Source organism: Erpetoichthys calabaricus, chromosome 1 (genome assembly GCF_900747795.2).
Source record: "Erpetoichthys calabaricus chromosome 1, fErpCal1.3, whole genome shotgun sequence".
Classification (NCBI taxonomy): Eukaryota; Metazoa; Chordata; class Cladistia; order Polypteriformes; family Polypteridae; genus Erpetoichthys; species Erpetoichthys calabaricus.
The window spans coordinates 299,995,308-300,012,667 of NC_041394.2; the positions used below are offsets into that span (position 1 = coordinate 299,995,308).

Below are 17,360 nucleotides of genomic sequence, written 5' to 3' on the forward strand. Positions count from 1 at the left end.
TTAAATGGTTGAAATTTTGGTGAATTATTCCTTAACGGAAGAGGCATTATTGAACTATAATTAACACACTTAAAGAGCAAATTTGAAGAAACAAAAATGCAAATTCCATAGGCTAACATAAACCGAGACATGCTGTTTTCAATATATTTGTCAAAATGTGATGTTAGTGTTAATTTCTGGAAGTTTACAATGTATTTTCGATATAGACATTTAAGTTATTTCTTACCTTACATGGTTTTCTGGTTTAGGTAGCTGCACAAAATAGTGCTGGTACTGGAAATTTCAGCTATCCTATATTCTTTAAAACAGATGACTATGGTAAGTAGAAATATTTTAATAAACTGGTCTAAGAGATATAAGAATAATTTATTGAAATACTAATTATTTCATGCTATTTATTTAGCTCCTGGTCAAGTTTCCAATCTAATAGCATTTACCTATAATCACACAACGGTAAATGTGAAATGGTTTTTACCAAAACGCCCAAATGGACGTATTACCAAATTTGTGGTCAACACAAAACTGGCAAGAAGTGGACAACTGGTAAAATCCATTGAAATTAGTGCAGATGAAGTTTTGAAGGACGGTGTACCAGAATGTTTTGTAAGTATAATACTGTATTATGTTAATTTAAAATTAAACAGTATGGCTACTAGATTTTCTGTTTTTATTGGCGTACTTAAATTATGCAAATTCACCAACAGGAAGTGGGAAGTACTGTAGTTTTGTAAATTGCAATTAAGTCCTTAAGCATAAAACTTGAGAAAGCACTGATTATCTGAGTATAGTTTAGCTATGCTGTAGATGTTTGTGGAATGCAGTATTAGAAGTAGTAAAACAAGAACTTACTGTATTGTAAATTTCAAAATTGAGTCTGGATTAAAGTTTCTATTTTTTGTAACATCCAGTTTGATTTATAATTCAGCAGACTATATGTTGTCAGTGTTCATCAGTTTCAATGGCATTATGTTTTAGAGTTTTTTTTTTATCAGTGAGTTACTGTATGAAAACAGTGCCCATGCACTCAGAGATTTTAAATGTTTTTTTACAATACATACATTATGATAAATGGTAATTTTCCAAAAATCAGACTAATTCATACAGCTTTTTTCATACTCCCTTTTGATTTGTTTCTTTTTTAACAATGATTAATGAAAGTGCTAGGATAAGGTTACTGCATAAAGGTTATATTTTATTATATATTGCAGTCTAGGACTAATAATCAAGATTAGAATTTTATAATAAAAACAATAGAAATAATAATTTTAGGTTTATTATGCAAATGTTCATGGTTTCATCAATTATTAAACTCTAAGAGTGAAAGGCACTATTACAGTGTTATAGTATATTTTCCTTAAAATGAATACTGACTCTTATTGTTCCTAAACATTGGTATCACTTATTTGGTCACTACTAATGAACAACCTTAAATTGTTTCACAGCTTTTGGTTAACCCCATTTGTACATGGCTAATAAAGCTGATGCCAGCTGTTTAGTGGTATAAAACATCAATTTACAAATATGTTAAAATGATTTGTAATTTCTTCTGTCTTGCATTTGAAGATGCAAATAAATTTGTTTATTATTTACTAAACAATATGGAATATTTGAAGCATCACTTTAGGTAATTTATTTTCAATGTTTCCTTCTTTTTAACACTAGAATAATAGTGAATTATACTCAAGGACAATATTCAGCCCTATAACATCTACATCATCCCTGCCAGTGTCAGCCATGCCTTTTGGATTTGCCTGGAGTGTGCCAATCAGTGTTGTTGTTGACCAACTGAAGCCCTATACATCCTATGTTTTTGAAGTATTTCCCCATACTAAAGATTATGAAGGCCAAGTTTCAACTGCTTTGGTCCGCATGCCAGAATCTGGTAAATAGCATGTTTTTTACATTCAAAACCTTTGTGTTTAAACAAGCTTCCATGTTCCCTCAGCACCTGTCAAATTATGGCCTCAGATGTTTGTTTCCTGCCCACCCCAAAATGTTTGGAATGTTCAGAACTCTGTTCTTCTGTTACTTTAACAAACACTATTCTATCTTGAAATTCACTTTAAATGTATAATAGTTATGTTAAAAGCATATTCTTAACCTCAAGCCACTTTAGACACAAGAAAAGCTAAAAGGTCTCCATGGATTTTTTTTTTGTTAAACAAAAAGAAGTATTCAATTGATTGTGCCTAGATTTCTTTAATGAATTAGGTACTAATGAACTGAAAAATGCTGATTGACTGTTTGTTTGAAATTTAGAAGAATTTGTTTTTGAGCTATCTGTATTAGCTAGCTCCGCCTGGAAAATTTCCTAAGACAATGTGCCTTGGTTATAGTGTGGCATGGGATAGGCATAGAATCAAGTGACCTGTTTCAGCCTACGGAAGTTATTGTAAAATCTCCAACTTCCATCGGGCTTGGAGACTTATTGTATTAGTCATTCTGATATATGAGAAGTACTATTGAACTAACTTAAGTATGTTTGTGTATACAATATTTGCAGGTTCTTTTTTTATTAGTTCAATTGAGTTCATTACTGTTGATCATGCTACAATTGCCAATGACTGGAACATTTCTGCCATATATGAATTCATGCTTTTTCTAGCGATATGGCATTTATTCATGTTCATTACTAAAGACAGTATTACTGTATATGAAACTGCATTCTTTTTAACTGAAATGTTAGGGATAGAAGCAGGATTTTTACATTCATTCAATCTAGAATTTGTTTTCCAGTTTAGTAAATGTGATAGTATATTTACTTTTAATGGTATTATGTTATTATTAATTTGTTTTTTTAATGTAATGTCATTTCTGGCTTTGAATTCATAGCCAGACAATAAAGTTCTAACACAATTGAGTTTTAATGTACATTTAGGCGTAAGAAATATGACATGTGAGAGGAGACCATTAAGTTCATCAAGCCTGTTTGTTTAGCTAATAGCTAAGATGTCCCAAATAATATTATAAACTATGTATAGGGTCCACCTATGTCTTTGTTCTGGTTGTGGGGGATCCTTAACTGAGCAGTCACACAGTCGAGAGTTACAGCATGGTTAGTAACCACATTTTACTTAAGCTTGAGTTAACATTCCTTCATCCAAGTCACAGCTCATTTTTCACATAGTGAGTCTCTTTTTCCTGTGCAGGGCACCTCCTCTTCTTGACTAACAGTCAGCTCCATTTATCTCTGCAATTAGTTTTTATTGCTGAGTCCAAAAAGGACACAGTATATTAGCATAGCCTACTCATTTTATTGTTATTGTAATTGACAAATAAAAAAAACGGATCAGGTAATTTTCTTTTTTTTCTATAATGTTACCAAATTTCAACCAAATCAGTCAAAACATTTTCACCACCTAGTCTGTTTTTGCTGTTCAGGACACTTTCCTTTCTTCATTTGTTCTTCCATCCTATTTGGCACTGTTCATTTGGTATTCTTTTGCATAAACCAGCAACACCATTTCTCTAATGTAGTGCATCAGAATAGACCAGTTGCTGTAGTATTATTATTGCCAAATAAAAAAACACGTCAGCTAATTTTCATTTTTCTATAACATCACAAGCAGTGTTCTATGTCCTGTTAGAATCTTACTGCCTTTTGAGTTGGTATGCATCAAGGATCCACCCTCATGTCTTTACTGTTCATCTTCTGTGTGGACACAGCTGCAGTGGTCAACCAAACGCTATACCCAAGGACACCACTTTACGCCATGACCTTGAGCTTTTCAAGCAGCAGTGGAAGACATGACTGGAAGAAACAGTTTATGACTGAATGTCAGGAAGATGCAATGTGTGTGTGACCCGCAAATGAATGAAAGCTTACAAGATGACAATCAAGTATTCAAAAAAGTCACCCAATTCAAATACCTTGGCTCGCTAATCTCTTCTGATGGTGACACTCTCCCTGATGCACAAGCATGAGTCAATGTTGCATGGCTGAAATGGAGGCAAGTCACTGAGATCCTTTAATACCACAAGATTCCAAACCTCTTCAAGGCAAAGATACTGTATATACAAGACAGTCAATCACCCAGTCACCCTGTGTGGTATGGAATGTTGGTCAGTGACTCCGAAATATGAACAGGCACTTCACACCATGGAAATATGAATTCTTCGCTGTACTCTTGGCCTAACCTGTTCCAACCACATCATGAATGAAGAAAGTGAGAAGGATCATAAGAGTCATGCTGATCACTAAAAGTTCTGTAAAGCACGTCTCCGATGGTACTGCCATGATGTACGCAGTAACGATGAATTGGTAGTAAAGACAGCCCTATACCTCAGTCCACATGGAAAGGAACCACACAGAGACCAAGAATTGATGGCTTGATTGGTTTAAGAAAACATGCAAGAAGTCAGCGTTGCATCTAAGGATGTCTTGGATCGGAACAAGTGAAGATCGACGTGCAAACAATTGGACCTGCACAGAAGTGGGAAAAATGCTTGTTGATATTCTTCTAGAAATTCCCTATATTGACTGTCTATGTTAATTTACCCCAACTAATGATGTGAGGGGGTGGTTTGTTCCTCTTAAAGTAACAAAAGACTAGTGGGTAACAAACAATGTCTGCCCCAAGTTGTCCCTGCATTTCTTCTTTGTTTCCAAAATTCAAAACCTAGTGAGACTGCAAAGCTTCAAGCATTGAGTATGACATGTGACAAAAAACATTCTACAATCCGAGTATCTTTGTTTTTCTTTTTGTGACTTTTAAAATGAGAACAGTTCACACAAATGAAGGCAAAAATTCCATACCACACACAACAAATGAAAAAGATTTCTTTTCTGTGATTTATCAGTTTCAAAAAGTATTTTGCAGAGAGCAGGAACAATTACCATATTGTATATTTGCCAGGTAATAGCCATTAACTATAAAAAATACCAGTTTATTAGGAGGAGGAGGAGGTTGGAGCATCAGCTGATAGCACATTGCCGCACCCAACACATGCCGAACCACCTGGATTGGGACCAATTTATTTATTGGGTTAAATAATATTCAGCCTGGCACATTCAGTCAGGTAGTTTGCTTTCTCGAGCAGTGATCTTATGTAAACTGCCCTTTGGTGCATTGCCCTTCTTTTATTCACATTCTGGAGATGGAAGAGGCAGTTTTTTCTTTCTCCTTTTTGACTCATTTGGGTTCTGCTAGTCCCCTGGCAGATGTGGTGTTGCTTCTGGGTGTGTCCTGTCCAGCACATTCCCATTATGTTATTGAAATGAGAGTAGAATGGACACTGAGGCATCTAGGATTCTCAAATCTTTGCATAGTGGCTTTTCCTGTGTCCTTTTATCATTACACCTGTTCAGATGCAGAAAGCATTGGCAGTATGCATGCTAATGTATTGACAATGCTTTAACTTCTATAGCCCTGCCTTTGTTTACACATATGGAAAAAATTGATTAATAATTAGAATATAGAGTAAAGATGAATTCTTTTTTCCTTCCAGTGCCTGAAGATGCACCTCAGAACCCAGCCAAGGGAAACATCACATCTAAATCGTTTTCAGTTTTCTGGGATTCTCCAACAATTGTGACTGGAAAATTTAGCTATAAAGTTGAACTATATGGCCCTTCAGGTACAGTAAGCAGTGTGACAGTGTGAAACAAATATTATTGTTATTATAGTTCTGGAGAAATGGTACAAGACTGACCTAGGAGCCATTCTGGTGATATATAAAAGCTGAAGCTGTCTGAACAGAAACAAAAAAGACTGACTTCTTAAGCTGTTTCACAAGGGACGGGTATTTCTGACATATCCAGTGGTGATTAAAACAACCAGAAGAATAGCAGTATACTGTATTAAGGCCTTGTAAATGATATTTTTTGTGGGTTTTAGCTGTTAGTTCATATATTATACATAGTAAAATGTTATGTAGATTTTTTGTTAGTGTTCACATACTGTAATGGTTGACAAACTAAGACTATTATGAAAAAGAATCCTAATATTTAATTAGGGTATATAATTGAAGAATTGAAATAGAAAAGGTTTTTCATAAGCTATTAATGGGACTAGTTTATATCACAACATGAGATAATCTAAATGTACATGCCCATTTATTATTTAAACTCAGTTTTGTTAGCATATAATTGAAATCTTCGTTTTATATAACAATTCAATTGTAAGAAAAGTAACTAGCATTACTGAACAAGATATCCTAAGCAGTTGAATTGCAAATAGATGTGCTGCCCTTGCCAGCTACAGAGTTAACAGCCAGAAGTCACCCCTCATTGATGTTTCTTCAGTCCCTTCCTCAGTCTTACTCCTGTTCAGCCAACAGGCTTAGACAGGATATTCACAAAAAAGTTCTAATCAATCCTCTTTCACCGTACAGCTGTCTACACTCCATAATTCCTTACTGCACTCAGCACCTAGCTCTGAGTATTTCTGGGTTTTTTTGTCTCCAGTGCCTCCTCCAACACTTCTCTCATGGCATAGTCAACTCAAGACTTTTTTTAAGAGCTTTGCAGCTGATTAATGACTGCATGTGCCATCTTGTTGTCAGAAAGGCATGGGTTGTACTGTATCCTTAAGCTTCGGATGGGTTTAGCTAGTGCAAAGATTTTTTGCCATTCATGAATAATACAATCTGGTCATTCCTAATACCTAGCTAGTGGGACTTTGCTAGTTTGATTTTCATCCTAGCCCATGCCAAAGGCTCTTATAATCTTTTCAGGAATTGAACTGTGAGGGCTGTTGTTTGAAGAATATTAGGCAGGCTATCACTACACAGTTTTTTTTTTTTTTTTTTACAATTTATTAATTACTAGCAAAATACCCGCGCTTCGCAGCGGAGAAGTAGTGTGTTAAAGAGGTTATGAAAAAGTAAAGGAAACATTTTAAAAATAACGTAACATGATTATCAATGTAATTGTGTTGTCATTGTTATGGGTGTTACTGTCATATATATACATATACACACATATATTATATATATATATACACACACACATATATATATACACACACACACACATATATATACACATATATATATATATATATATATATATGTAAATATGTGTGTGTATATATATGTGTGTGTGTATATATATATATATATAATATGTGTATATATATATATATATATATATATATATATATACATATATATATACACTATATATATATATATATATATATATACACACATACATGCACTTTCAATAACATAGAAATCAATATAAACAACATTAACATCATTATCATATGAGAATATGAAGTAATATATAAGAAGCACATTTCATATAAATATAAATTATTAAACAGTAAAATCTTCTTCTAGAATTTGCTACCGTGGCTATTCGTTTATCTGTCCAGGATTTTAAATCACCTGTAGCTCGCAAACCGTTTCACCTATTGCAGGGGTAGGCAACGTCGGTCCTGGTGAGCTGCAGTGGCTACAGGTTTTCATTCCAACCCAATTGCTTAATTAGAAACCAATCATTGCCAATCTCAGACCTTATTTAATTTTATGGCTTGTTAGTCTGTGCAATGTAAGGCTCTTATATCGTAGATTTTTTTCCTTTCCAAGGATATCATCCAAATGATATGAAGCCTAAAACAGATCATTTTCAGTCTGTCACATTTTTCTATTAAGTGTTTTATTAAATCAAACAGTGCATGATGAACACACACAGATATAATTGGAAAAAAGCTAGCTGGAGAACTGCTGGCTGCTTTGTCTTTTACATCTTATTGCTAATAAGGAGCAATTAAAACACTGAATGCAGCAGTTTAAGATTGAAATAAGCAATTAAGGTTGGAGAACCTTAACAAGCGAGACCACTAAAATGAAGCATCAAAATGTCACTTAAGCAATATGTGCTTCATCAGCAATAATTGAGTTCTCGTTAAGGAACTGGGTTGGAACAAAAACCTGCACATACTGCAGCTCACCAGGACCGACGTTGCTTACCCCTGACCTATTGACTTGAAATCTGGTACACATATAGTACGTCACGTCTACTATCCGCTTTATGGATGATGATTGTATTACTCTTTTTATCTTTATTTTATTTTATTGTAGAATCAACTCCTATCTGCGCACACCAGGGCGGCCGGGTTCTATTCAATAAGGGCGCGCACAAAAAGGCGACCTTCAAAAGGGCGACCTCAATTGGGCGCGGAGAATAAAAGCGCGGGCGGCACGGTGGCGCAGTGGGTAGCGCTGCTGCCTCGCAGTTGGGAGATCTGGGGACCTGGGTTCGATTCCCGGGTCCTCCCTGCGTGGAGTTTGCATGTTCTCCCCGTGTCTGCGTGGGTTTCCTCCGGGCGCTCCGGTTTCCTCCCACTTTCCAAAGACATGCAGGTTCGGTGGATTGGCGATTCTAAATTGGCCTTAGTGTGTGCTTGGTGTGTGGGTGTGTTTGTGTGTGTCCTGCAGTGGGTTGGCACCCTGCCCGGGATTGTTTCCTGCCTTGTGCCCTGTGTTAGCTGGGATTGGCTCCAGCAGACCCCCGTGACCCTGTGTTTGGATTCAGCGGGTTGGAAAATGGATGGATGGATGGAATAAAAGCGCACATAAATAAAAGCGATCTTCAAAAGGGCGACCTCAATTGAGCGCCAAATAAAGGCGCACGTAAATAAAGGCGAGCTTCAAAAGGACGACCTCAATTGAGCGCCGAATAAATGCGCGCGCAAATAAAGGAGCGCTTCAAAAGGATGACCTTTGGAGCGAATTAAATTAATTGTCCTTGATTATGCTAATAGACTGCATCTTGAATATCTATGTGGTATCGCACATAATCTACAGCTTCAAGTGTAACTTGCTTTCACCTTTTTATACATTCAGTCATTGCCTTAATCGAATTTTCTGTAATTTTGAAAACAACGAAATATAGAGAGCTTTAGAAATAGTTCGTTAGAAGTAGTTCGTTAGAAGTTCATGCATTAATTAATTGGATATTTTAATATTCTTGCTTTCACCTTTTTATACGTTCAATCATTGCTTTTATCTAATAAATTTTCTGTAATTTTGTTGCGTTTGCCTTTATTCGCTGCACCCAATTGACGTCATCCTTTTGAAGCACTCCTTTATTTATGCGCGCAGTTATTCGGCGCTCAATTGAGGTCGTCCTTTTGAAACTCGCCTTTATTTGCGTGCGCCTTTATTCGGCGCTCAATTGAGGTCGCCCTTTTGAAGATCGCTTTTATTTATGTGCGCTTTTATTCGCCGCGCCTAATTGAGGTCGCCCTTTTGAAGGTCACCTTTATGTGCGCGCCCTTATTGATGGATACCGGGTGGCCGTGGGCGGATGCGTATGGTGTATTCACTCCATGTTATCGTGCATTGCGCTGTCACTGGTATTTTGAGAAAAGAATTTGAACAACATATAAGAAGCGTATAAATTATTAAACAGTAAAACTTTATTTCTTAAATGTTAATGTAACATTGAGTACTACTGCAGTGCCTTCGGGTATACCTCATTTTTTGTTTGCCCATTACATGCTTAAATGTATACATTTTTTGGTGTACCTACCCGAGAACATGCGACATATAACCGACCGTGGGAGAAGCATGGATTTTAATCATGCGTTGAGTTCATCTGCTGGTCTCCCTCGTGGAATAACTGGTAATGTTTGACTAAAATCTACAGCGAGTAAAACGACATTACCTCCTATTTTTTTTTTTTTTTTACGATCTCTGAGATCTTGCTTTTTTCGGTTCAAGGCTTCATAAGCTCTTTTATGTTCCATGGTGTACTTATCCCAAACCATCATCTTTGAATGTTGCAAGACTTTCGCCTTGTATGTAGATCGGGGTAATTACATTCATTGCATTCCTAGTCTGAATCACAATCTGATTGTATGGGTGGTTACCTGGCAGGTAACGCTTATGTTTGGTCATGAAGTTGTCTAACATCCGCCACGTGCCCTATTTTAATTGCGAGAAGCAGATATATATAGCCAAATTCTCGCGCTTCGTTGCGGCGAAGTACTGCTTTTTATTTTTAATTAAGAAGAAAAGAAAACCTTTTTAAACGGATCGAAAATATACCAATAACAATTTGTTAAGAATCTGTTTTTTTGTGAACCTCCCTTTTCACAGTTGTCGCGCTACGGCGTGTGTTTCGTTTATTTGACAGTATGTAGATCGTGGTAATTACATTCATGGCATTCCTTTTCTGAATCACAATCTGACTGTATGGGTGGTTACCTGCCAGGTTACGCTTGTGGTTAGTCAGGAAGTCGCCTTACATCCGCCACGTGCCCTCTTTCTGTTCCCAGAAGCAGATCATAGAATGGTTTTAATAGTTTACTTTCAAATAATGCAAAGAGTATGCGACACGTGTTTCTCCCTAATTCTGGGCTCATCAGGCTTACACACTCACTGCATCCCCTCTCGGGAATGGAATCTCTATCGTCAGCGCCAGAGTTGAAGCCCCTAACGTTGCGGTCAGCAAGTCGGCTAACATCCGCCATGTGCCGTCTTTCAGTTGCGAGAAGCAGATCATAGAATGGTTGAAATTGTTTACTTTCAAATTATGCAAAGAGTACGCGACACGTGTTTCGCCCTAATTCTGTGCTCTTCATGCATACACACTCATTGCATCCCCTCTCGGGAATCGAATCTCGAACGTCAGCGCCAGAGGTGAAGCCCCTAACGTTGCGCTACGGCGTGTGGTTCGTTTATAGCTCGTGTCTTCTCATTAAACTTTTATCTCGCGAATATGTTATTGCAATCCGCAGTGGGAGCGTTTCTATAAACTTAATTTAAACTTACGTTTTACATCGTGCTTTGTTTCCCTTATGAAGATGCTTGTATGCTTCACTCGCTCGCTTCTTATTGTTTCGCTCCCTTCTCAATTGTTTAATGAATTTTTTGTTCTTCACTGTTTGCGGCTCTTCCTTCATTTCTCCCTACTGCGTTCACAGTCTTTTCACGTGATTACGTGGGAGGCGTGATGACGTGACATTCAACTCCGCCTCCCACGGCCATCGAGCTGCCGTCCATTACAGTATATTGTCAAAAAAGAGGTTCCAGTTATGACCATTACGTGTTGAATTTCGAAATGAAACCTTCCTAACTTTTGTAAGTAAGCTGTAAGGAATCAGCCTGCCAAATTTCAGCCTTCCACCTACACGGGAAGTTGGACAATTAGTGATGAGTGAATCAGTCAGTCAGTCAGTCAGTCAGTCAGTGAGGGCTTTGCCTTTTATTAATTAGTATAGATAATCAGATTTTTCATTGTACTAGCATGAATGCTTTAAAAGAATGAAATCTTAATTTCCAAAAACTGTTGTACTTTGATACATTCTGTTAAAATCAACAGAACAGTGTGTCATGCAGTAGGTGATCTGTGAGTTAGTAAGCACTAAAATAAGCTACAGTAAGTGTCACAATTCCATTTTTTATTCCTGGGAGTTGAGTTTTCAACATTTTGTACATGCAAGTGTGTTATTTTAGGCTGTGGAATATTTTTACCATTATTTTGAAAATGTCATTGTACCACCATCTTTAGATGTTTAATTATTTACCAGTTCAACATGTAGTTGCTGGCCAGGTGATCGCACACATATAAAATGTGCTGGCATGCAGAAGCTGGTGTCCTAATTTTGACCAATAATTGACCAAACATATCAGCACAAAAAACAGATTCCAGGACTCTTAAGATTAACTATGACAGTTATCCATTTAAGAGTGGTAGATAACTAGTTCTTGTCATAGCAACTTTAGATACATGAACTGAACTAACCTTGTATAATGTATGAGTCGGTTTCAGGGCACTCACCTTAACTCACTTTTATTGGGCCAGTCAAAAAGTATAAATTAATCTGAATTACCCATCTTTAGTTATAACTGAGAAAAAACATATTCATTATCTGGTAGAAAGTTCACACAGATAAAACCCAAGCTGAGATACGTAAAACACGACTTTGAAATAATTTAAAAAAACAAAATGATTTAAAGTTTTATCAGTGTGCAGAAATTTATTTTTAAGAAAAAAACACAATACTGTATTTTGTTATACGTAGTATATATTTGTAGGACAAGAGGAAAATGCTGTAAATATCTAGGATAACAGAATCTTTAATGTTAACTAATTTTTAACACATTCATTCAAAGATGTACTTTCTGTTTATTTGAGTGAATAAGCATTGTCAACAAATCTAACGTGTTATCCTTAAACAAAAGAAAATTGATGTTAATTAATGAGATTGTAATGAGTTATGTGCTAAACAAAGGGACTTTAAATTGGGAAGTAAAAAGGTTTATGGGGAGAGCATTTCATGGCAGTCATTTTTAACCAGAATGATACTAAGGAGGCCACAACATACTGTATGTAAATGGAGCATGTATTATGTAAATTAAATTAACACAAGTAAAATACTAAGTAAAAACTAAAAATAACAGAAATTGAACACAACAGCTTCTCTAGGAGTAAAATCTTTGCCTGTTATGTGAAGTGTCTTGTCCATTTGCCCATATAACCACTATCAAAGAATTCCCTTTTTTACTTTCTTTCTCTCTCTCTCTCTGTTAATATTGAGCTCTTTTTCTCCCAACATTTGTGAATTCATCTTAACACTTCTTTTCAATTTCTCTGGCCATGAGTCAGCTTTAATCACCTCCTGCGGCTAGTTATGTTAGAAGTATGCTGGCCTATAGCACCCACAGAATAACGAATGCACACAATACTGCCACTTGTTGCTTGCTTCTGTGCAGAAAAAGAAAACCGCAGGACTGCTACATGGCATGTTACCCTGAAAAGAACTGCTCACAGTGCAAACCCTTGTTGGTATGCGGAACAGAACAAACTACCTTGAAAAAATGCATGTTGTATCCAAAACGTCTTGGGATAGGCTCCAGCTTTTCTGCAACCATGCCCTGGATAAGGTTAGGAAGGTTAATGGATGGATGGATGGATGGATTGATGTTTCCTAATCATAATCAAAGGATAATTGAAAGAACATGCAGAACATCATGAAGAATAAAACAAATGATCAGGGTTTTAAAATAGGAGATGAGAATGTAATTAAAAATATATAAGAAATAAAAAACAAGGAAAATAGTTCTTGGAAATAAAAAATAAAAAATAGGCTTTTTAAAAATATAAAAATCAAATATTGGAAACTCTAAACACAATAAGAACTAGTATGGTGACCGGCTTTTTAGAGCCACCAAGTATGTAATCCTAGCTTCCCTGCCCATCTTGTCTTGTGACTAGAACGTAAAAAGCTTTTCATAGCACCAAATACAGATAGGAGTGGCAAGGGGCAAATAGCAAGAAAAATGAAAGGCTGTGGCAGATCCCCTGCCAACTCTTAGCAATAGCCATGAAATGCCTTCTGTGAAAAGGTAGACAGAAACACGGGAACAAAAAGACCTGGGGCCTCATGTATAAACGGTGCGTACACACAGAAATGTTGCGTACAAACGTTTCCACGCTCAAATCGCGATGTATAAAACCTAAACTTGGCGTAAAGCCACGCACATTTCCACGGTAACTCATACCTTGGCGTACGCAATTTCTCCGCTCGGTTTTGCAGACTGGCGGCACCCAGCGTCAAAGCAGTGCTACTGTTCCTGTGTGGTCACCCTTTCTTTCTTAGCTCCACATTCCTGACGCGGCTTTATAAATACACTGAAACTAACTGCATATTGTTTATTAGTGTAATGCATCTGATTGTAATTAACCTGCAGCAATATAATGGTCCAGGGAATAGCCATAGTATTCCAAATACCATAACTGCTTTAGCGTTGTAACTCTCACTGCATCTTCTTCTTCTTTCAGCTGCTCCCGTTAAGGGTTGCCACAGCAGATCATCTTTTTCCATTTTACTCTCACTGCACCACTCAGAGTATTTATATCACTGTATCTGAGTGGGGAATCACAGCAGCAGCTGATCGGAAAGAGAAATATCGGTATACAGCATGAAGCACACACTGCCTGAACCATGGCAAAACGCTTTAGAGACTTCCCAGTACGGACTTCGCAGTTTAGAAAAGGTTTCATCCCAAGAACTCTAAACGCACTCAATCAGTCCATCAAGTTCTCCTTGTAGAACTGTTTACTTATAAGTACAATTACCTCACTGTAAACTTGCACTACAGTTATAATATTGCACAACCTGCGCCACTTTATAAAGCGCGTATTTACATATGATGACGGTATTCATTTTTAAGATGAAATGCAGCAAAATATGTTGATTATATTATACAGATAAAACTTTAACTTCATTTAAATAATCTTTATTGTTAATAATTAAACATATGAGGACACGGTGCCGCAGCGCTAGCTAGTTCAGGGATTGTTCCTGCATTGCGTTGTATTCTTGCTGGTGCTGATGCGACACTGGAAGGATAGACGGATATAATAATTAAACATGTACTACGAAGATATTTCAATGTTCCTTAAAAGTTTTGAAGAATCGGCGTTTTAAGCTTACAGATTGCTTCACGTCTATATAGCTGATTGTGTGGCGATAGGGTATTTGGAGAAAGAAAAGTAAGGACAGGAATTGGAGGTTAGTACGTTTGAAAGAGACAGTACTTCTGTAATAAATTATTTCATCGAAGGTCGCGCATGGCGCCGCAAGCCTCTTGCGTGAGACATGAACAAGCACTGCGCCACCGTGTTCCCATGTTTAATAACATGCTTTCATTCCTATCATCATGAAAAAGATATCACGTTTACATCTCAGTATTTTAATTATTCAGAGAGCTGTAATACAGTAATCCCTCGCTATATCGCGCTTCGCCTTTCGCGGCTTCACTCCATCGCGGATTTTATATGTAAGCATATTTAAATATATATCGCGGATTTTTCGTTGCTTCGCGGGTTTCTGCGGACAATGGGTCTTTTAATTTCTGGTACATGCTTCCTCAGTTGGTTTGCCCAGTTGATTTCATACAAGGGATGCTATTGGCAGATGGCTGAGAAGCTACCCAGCTTACTTTTCTCTTTCTCTTGCGCTGACTTTCTCTGATCCTGACGTAGGGGTATTGAGCAGGGGGGCTGTTCGCACACCTAGACGATATGGACGCTCGTCTAAAAATGCTGAAAGATTATCTTCACGTTGCTATCTTTTGTGCAGCTGCTTCCTGAAACGACATGCTGCACGGTGCTTCGCATACTTAAAAGCTCGAAGGGCACGTATTGATTTTTGATTGAAAAACAAACTCTCTCTCTCTATCTCTCTCTCTCTTTTTGTCTGCTCCTGACGGAGGGGGTGTGAGCTGCCACCTTCAACAGCTTTGTGCCGTGGTGCTTCGCATACTTAAAAGCCAAACAGCCCTATTGATTTGTTTGCTTTTCTCTCTATCTCTGTGACAGTCACTGCTCCTGACACGCACTCCTTTGAAGAGGAAGATATGTTTGCATTCTTTTAATTGTGAGACGGAACTGTCATCTCTGTCTTGTCATGGAGCACAGTTTAAACTTTTGAAAAAGAGACAAATGTTTGTTTGCAGTGTTTGAATAACGTTCCTGTCTCTCTACAACCTCCTGTGTTTCTGCGCAAATCTGTGACCCAAGCATGACAATATAAAAATAACCATATAAACATATGGTTTCTACTTCGCGGATTTTCTTATTTCGCGGGTGGCTCTGGAACGCAACCCCCGCGATGGAGGAGGGATTATTGTATCACGAATGATGGATTATGTGTCCTGTCGGAGAAAGAGAAAGCCCGTTTAAGAAGCAGGTAGTGATTCACATATGTAGAGCACATAGAAGATCAAATACAGAACAAAGCATTTAATGTGCCACTTCAGTTACAATGGGATTTGAGAAACTAGTAAATTAAACGATTTTAAGGTGAAGTTTATGATGTTCTACTTTAATGGCAAAATAAACTACGTGATTAAAGTGGAAATTTCGAGATTAAAGTTGACATTTCGTGCTTTTTTCCCAGTGTATGCCTATTTTTTTTGTCTGTACCCTAATAAGCTTTCATATGACACTCAGACGGTGGGCTACGACTCGCCTTTTCACGGCAACTTTGATAGGTCTTTTCTTTTTTATTTCGGGCACTGTGCGACTTTGTGAACTTGAGCCTTCGAGTTTCTCCGACACTCTGTCACTCGATCAACTTCCTTTTGTTGATTATACCACTGTTTAAACCAACAAATAGTATGTTTTTCCTTTGCCTCCACTTGGTATTTGCTGAAATTCTTATATTTCCCCCCGTGCTTTTCCCATTGTCTTTTCACAGAAGGCTATTTATATTGATTTGCATATTCAAAGAGGGCGGCATGGTGGCGCAGTGGGTAGCGCTGCTGCCTCGCAGTTGGGAGACCTGGGGACCCGGGTTCGCTTCCCGGGTCCTCCCTGCGTGGAGTTTGCATGTTCTCCCCGTGTCTGCGTGGGTTTCCTCCGGGCGCTCCGGTTTCCTCCCACAGTCCAAAGACATGCCGGTTAGGTGGATTGGCGATTCTAAATTGGCCCTAGTGTGTGCTTGGTGTGTGGGTGTGTTTGTGTGTGTCCTGCGGTGGGTTGGCACCCTGCCCGGGATTGGTTCCTGCCTTGTGCCCTGTGTTGGCTGGGATTGGCTCCAGCAGACCCCCGTGACCCTGTAGTTAGGATTCAGCGGGTTGGAAAATGGATGGATATTCAAAGAGGCGTAATTCTGGGAGGAGTTGGGGCGGGACAGAAGGCGCATGCACGTACGTTATTTTTCACGCTGATCAGGATTTATGTAGTGGAAGAACGTGAAAGTTTGTGTACGTACAGATACCTGCATCTGGATTTTTCTGTGCGTACGCACATTCCCGCTTTTGTGCTTACGCCATGTTATAGTGTGAGTTCTACGCACAGCGTTATACATGAGGCCCCTGGAGAAGACTTGGGGAAGAGAGTTTGGATAAACCGAAATTACTATTACAAAATGCCTTACCTTTTACATTTTTACTGTACACATTTCCTTCCTTATTGTGACTTATATCAAAATAATTTTCAACCTAGGATTTATAGAAATGCAAGTTATTTATTTCTCTCTCTTATAAGTAATTGCAATTTTTATTTTTATTCCTTGTTAATTTGCTCAGATAAACTAAATGCAAGTAAAGTTTAATTCACTTACACATATTGTGTAAAATAAGGGAAGAAAGGGTAAGTTTTCTTAAATGATCAAAGTTTATTTCTGGCAATTAAAATTGCTTAAATAAAGATTACTATAACTGATATTTAATATGGTAGAATACTTGTGATACATGATGTACATGATTAAAACTACAGCTCAGTCATGCATGGAAACATTAATATGTTAGATAAGTGTCTGTTACAATGTGATGTATATTTTATTTTATACTGTAGCTTAACACTTAACACATCAATGAAGTACAAAAAAATAGAAAGATGCCAGTTTGAAATAACACAATTTGGAGCAGCTTTGCCATTTGTTTGGGCCACCTAT

The 17,360-nt window shown here is 37.5% G+C and overlaps 1 protein-coding gene across 1 annotated transcript in view; it reads left to right on the plus strand.

Annotated features, from left to right (window-relative positions):
* Positions 1-17,360, plus strand: part of ptprq (protein tyrosine phosphatase receptor type Q) — a 354,834-nt gene that overhangs the window by 169,764 nt on the left and 167,710 nt on the right. The window contains exons 21-24 of the mRNA XM_051930873.1: positions 249-318; positions 404-603; positions 1,663-1,882; positions 5,449-5,577. Of these exons, the coding sequence (XP_051786833.1) occupies positions 249-318; positions 404-603; positions 1,663-1,882; positions 5,449-5,577 (619 nt within the window). The remainder of the gene's footprint in view (positions 1-248; positions 319-403; positions 604-1,662; positions 1,883-5,448; positions 5,578-17,360) is intronic.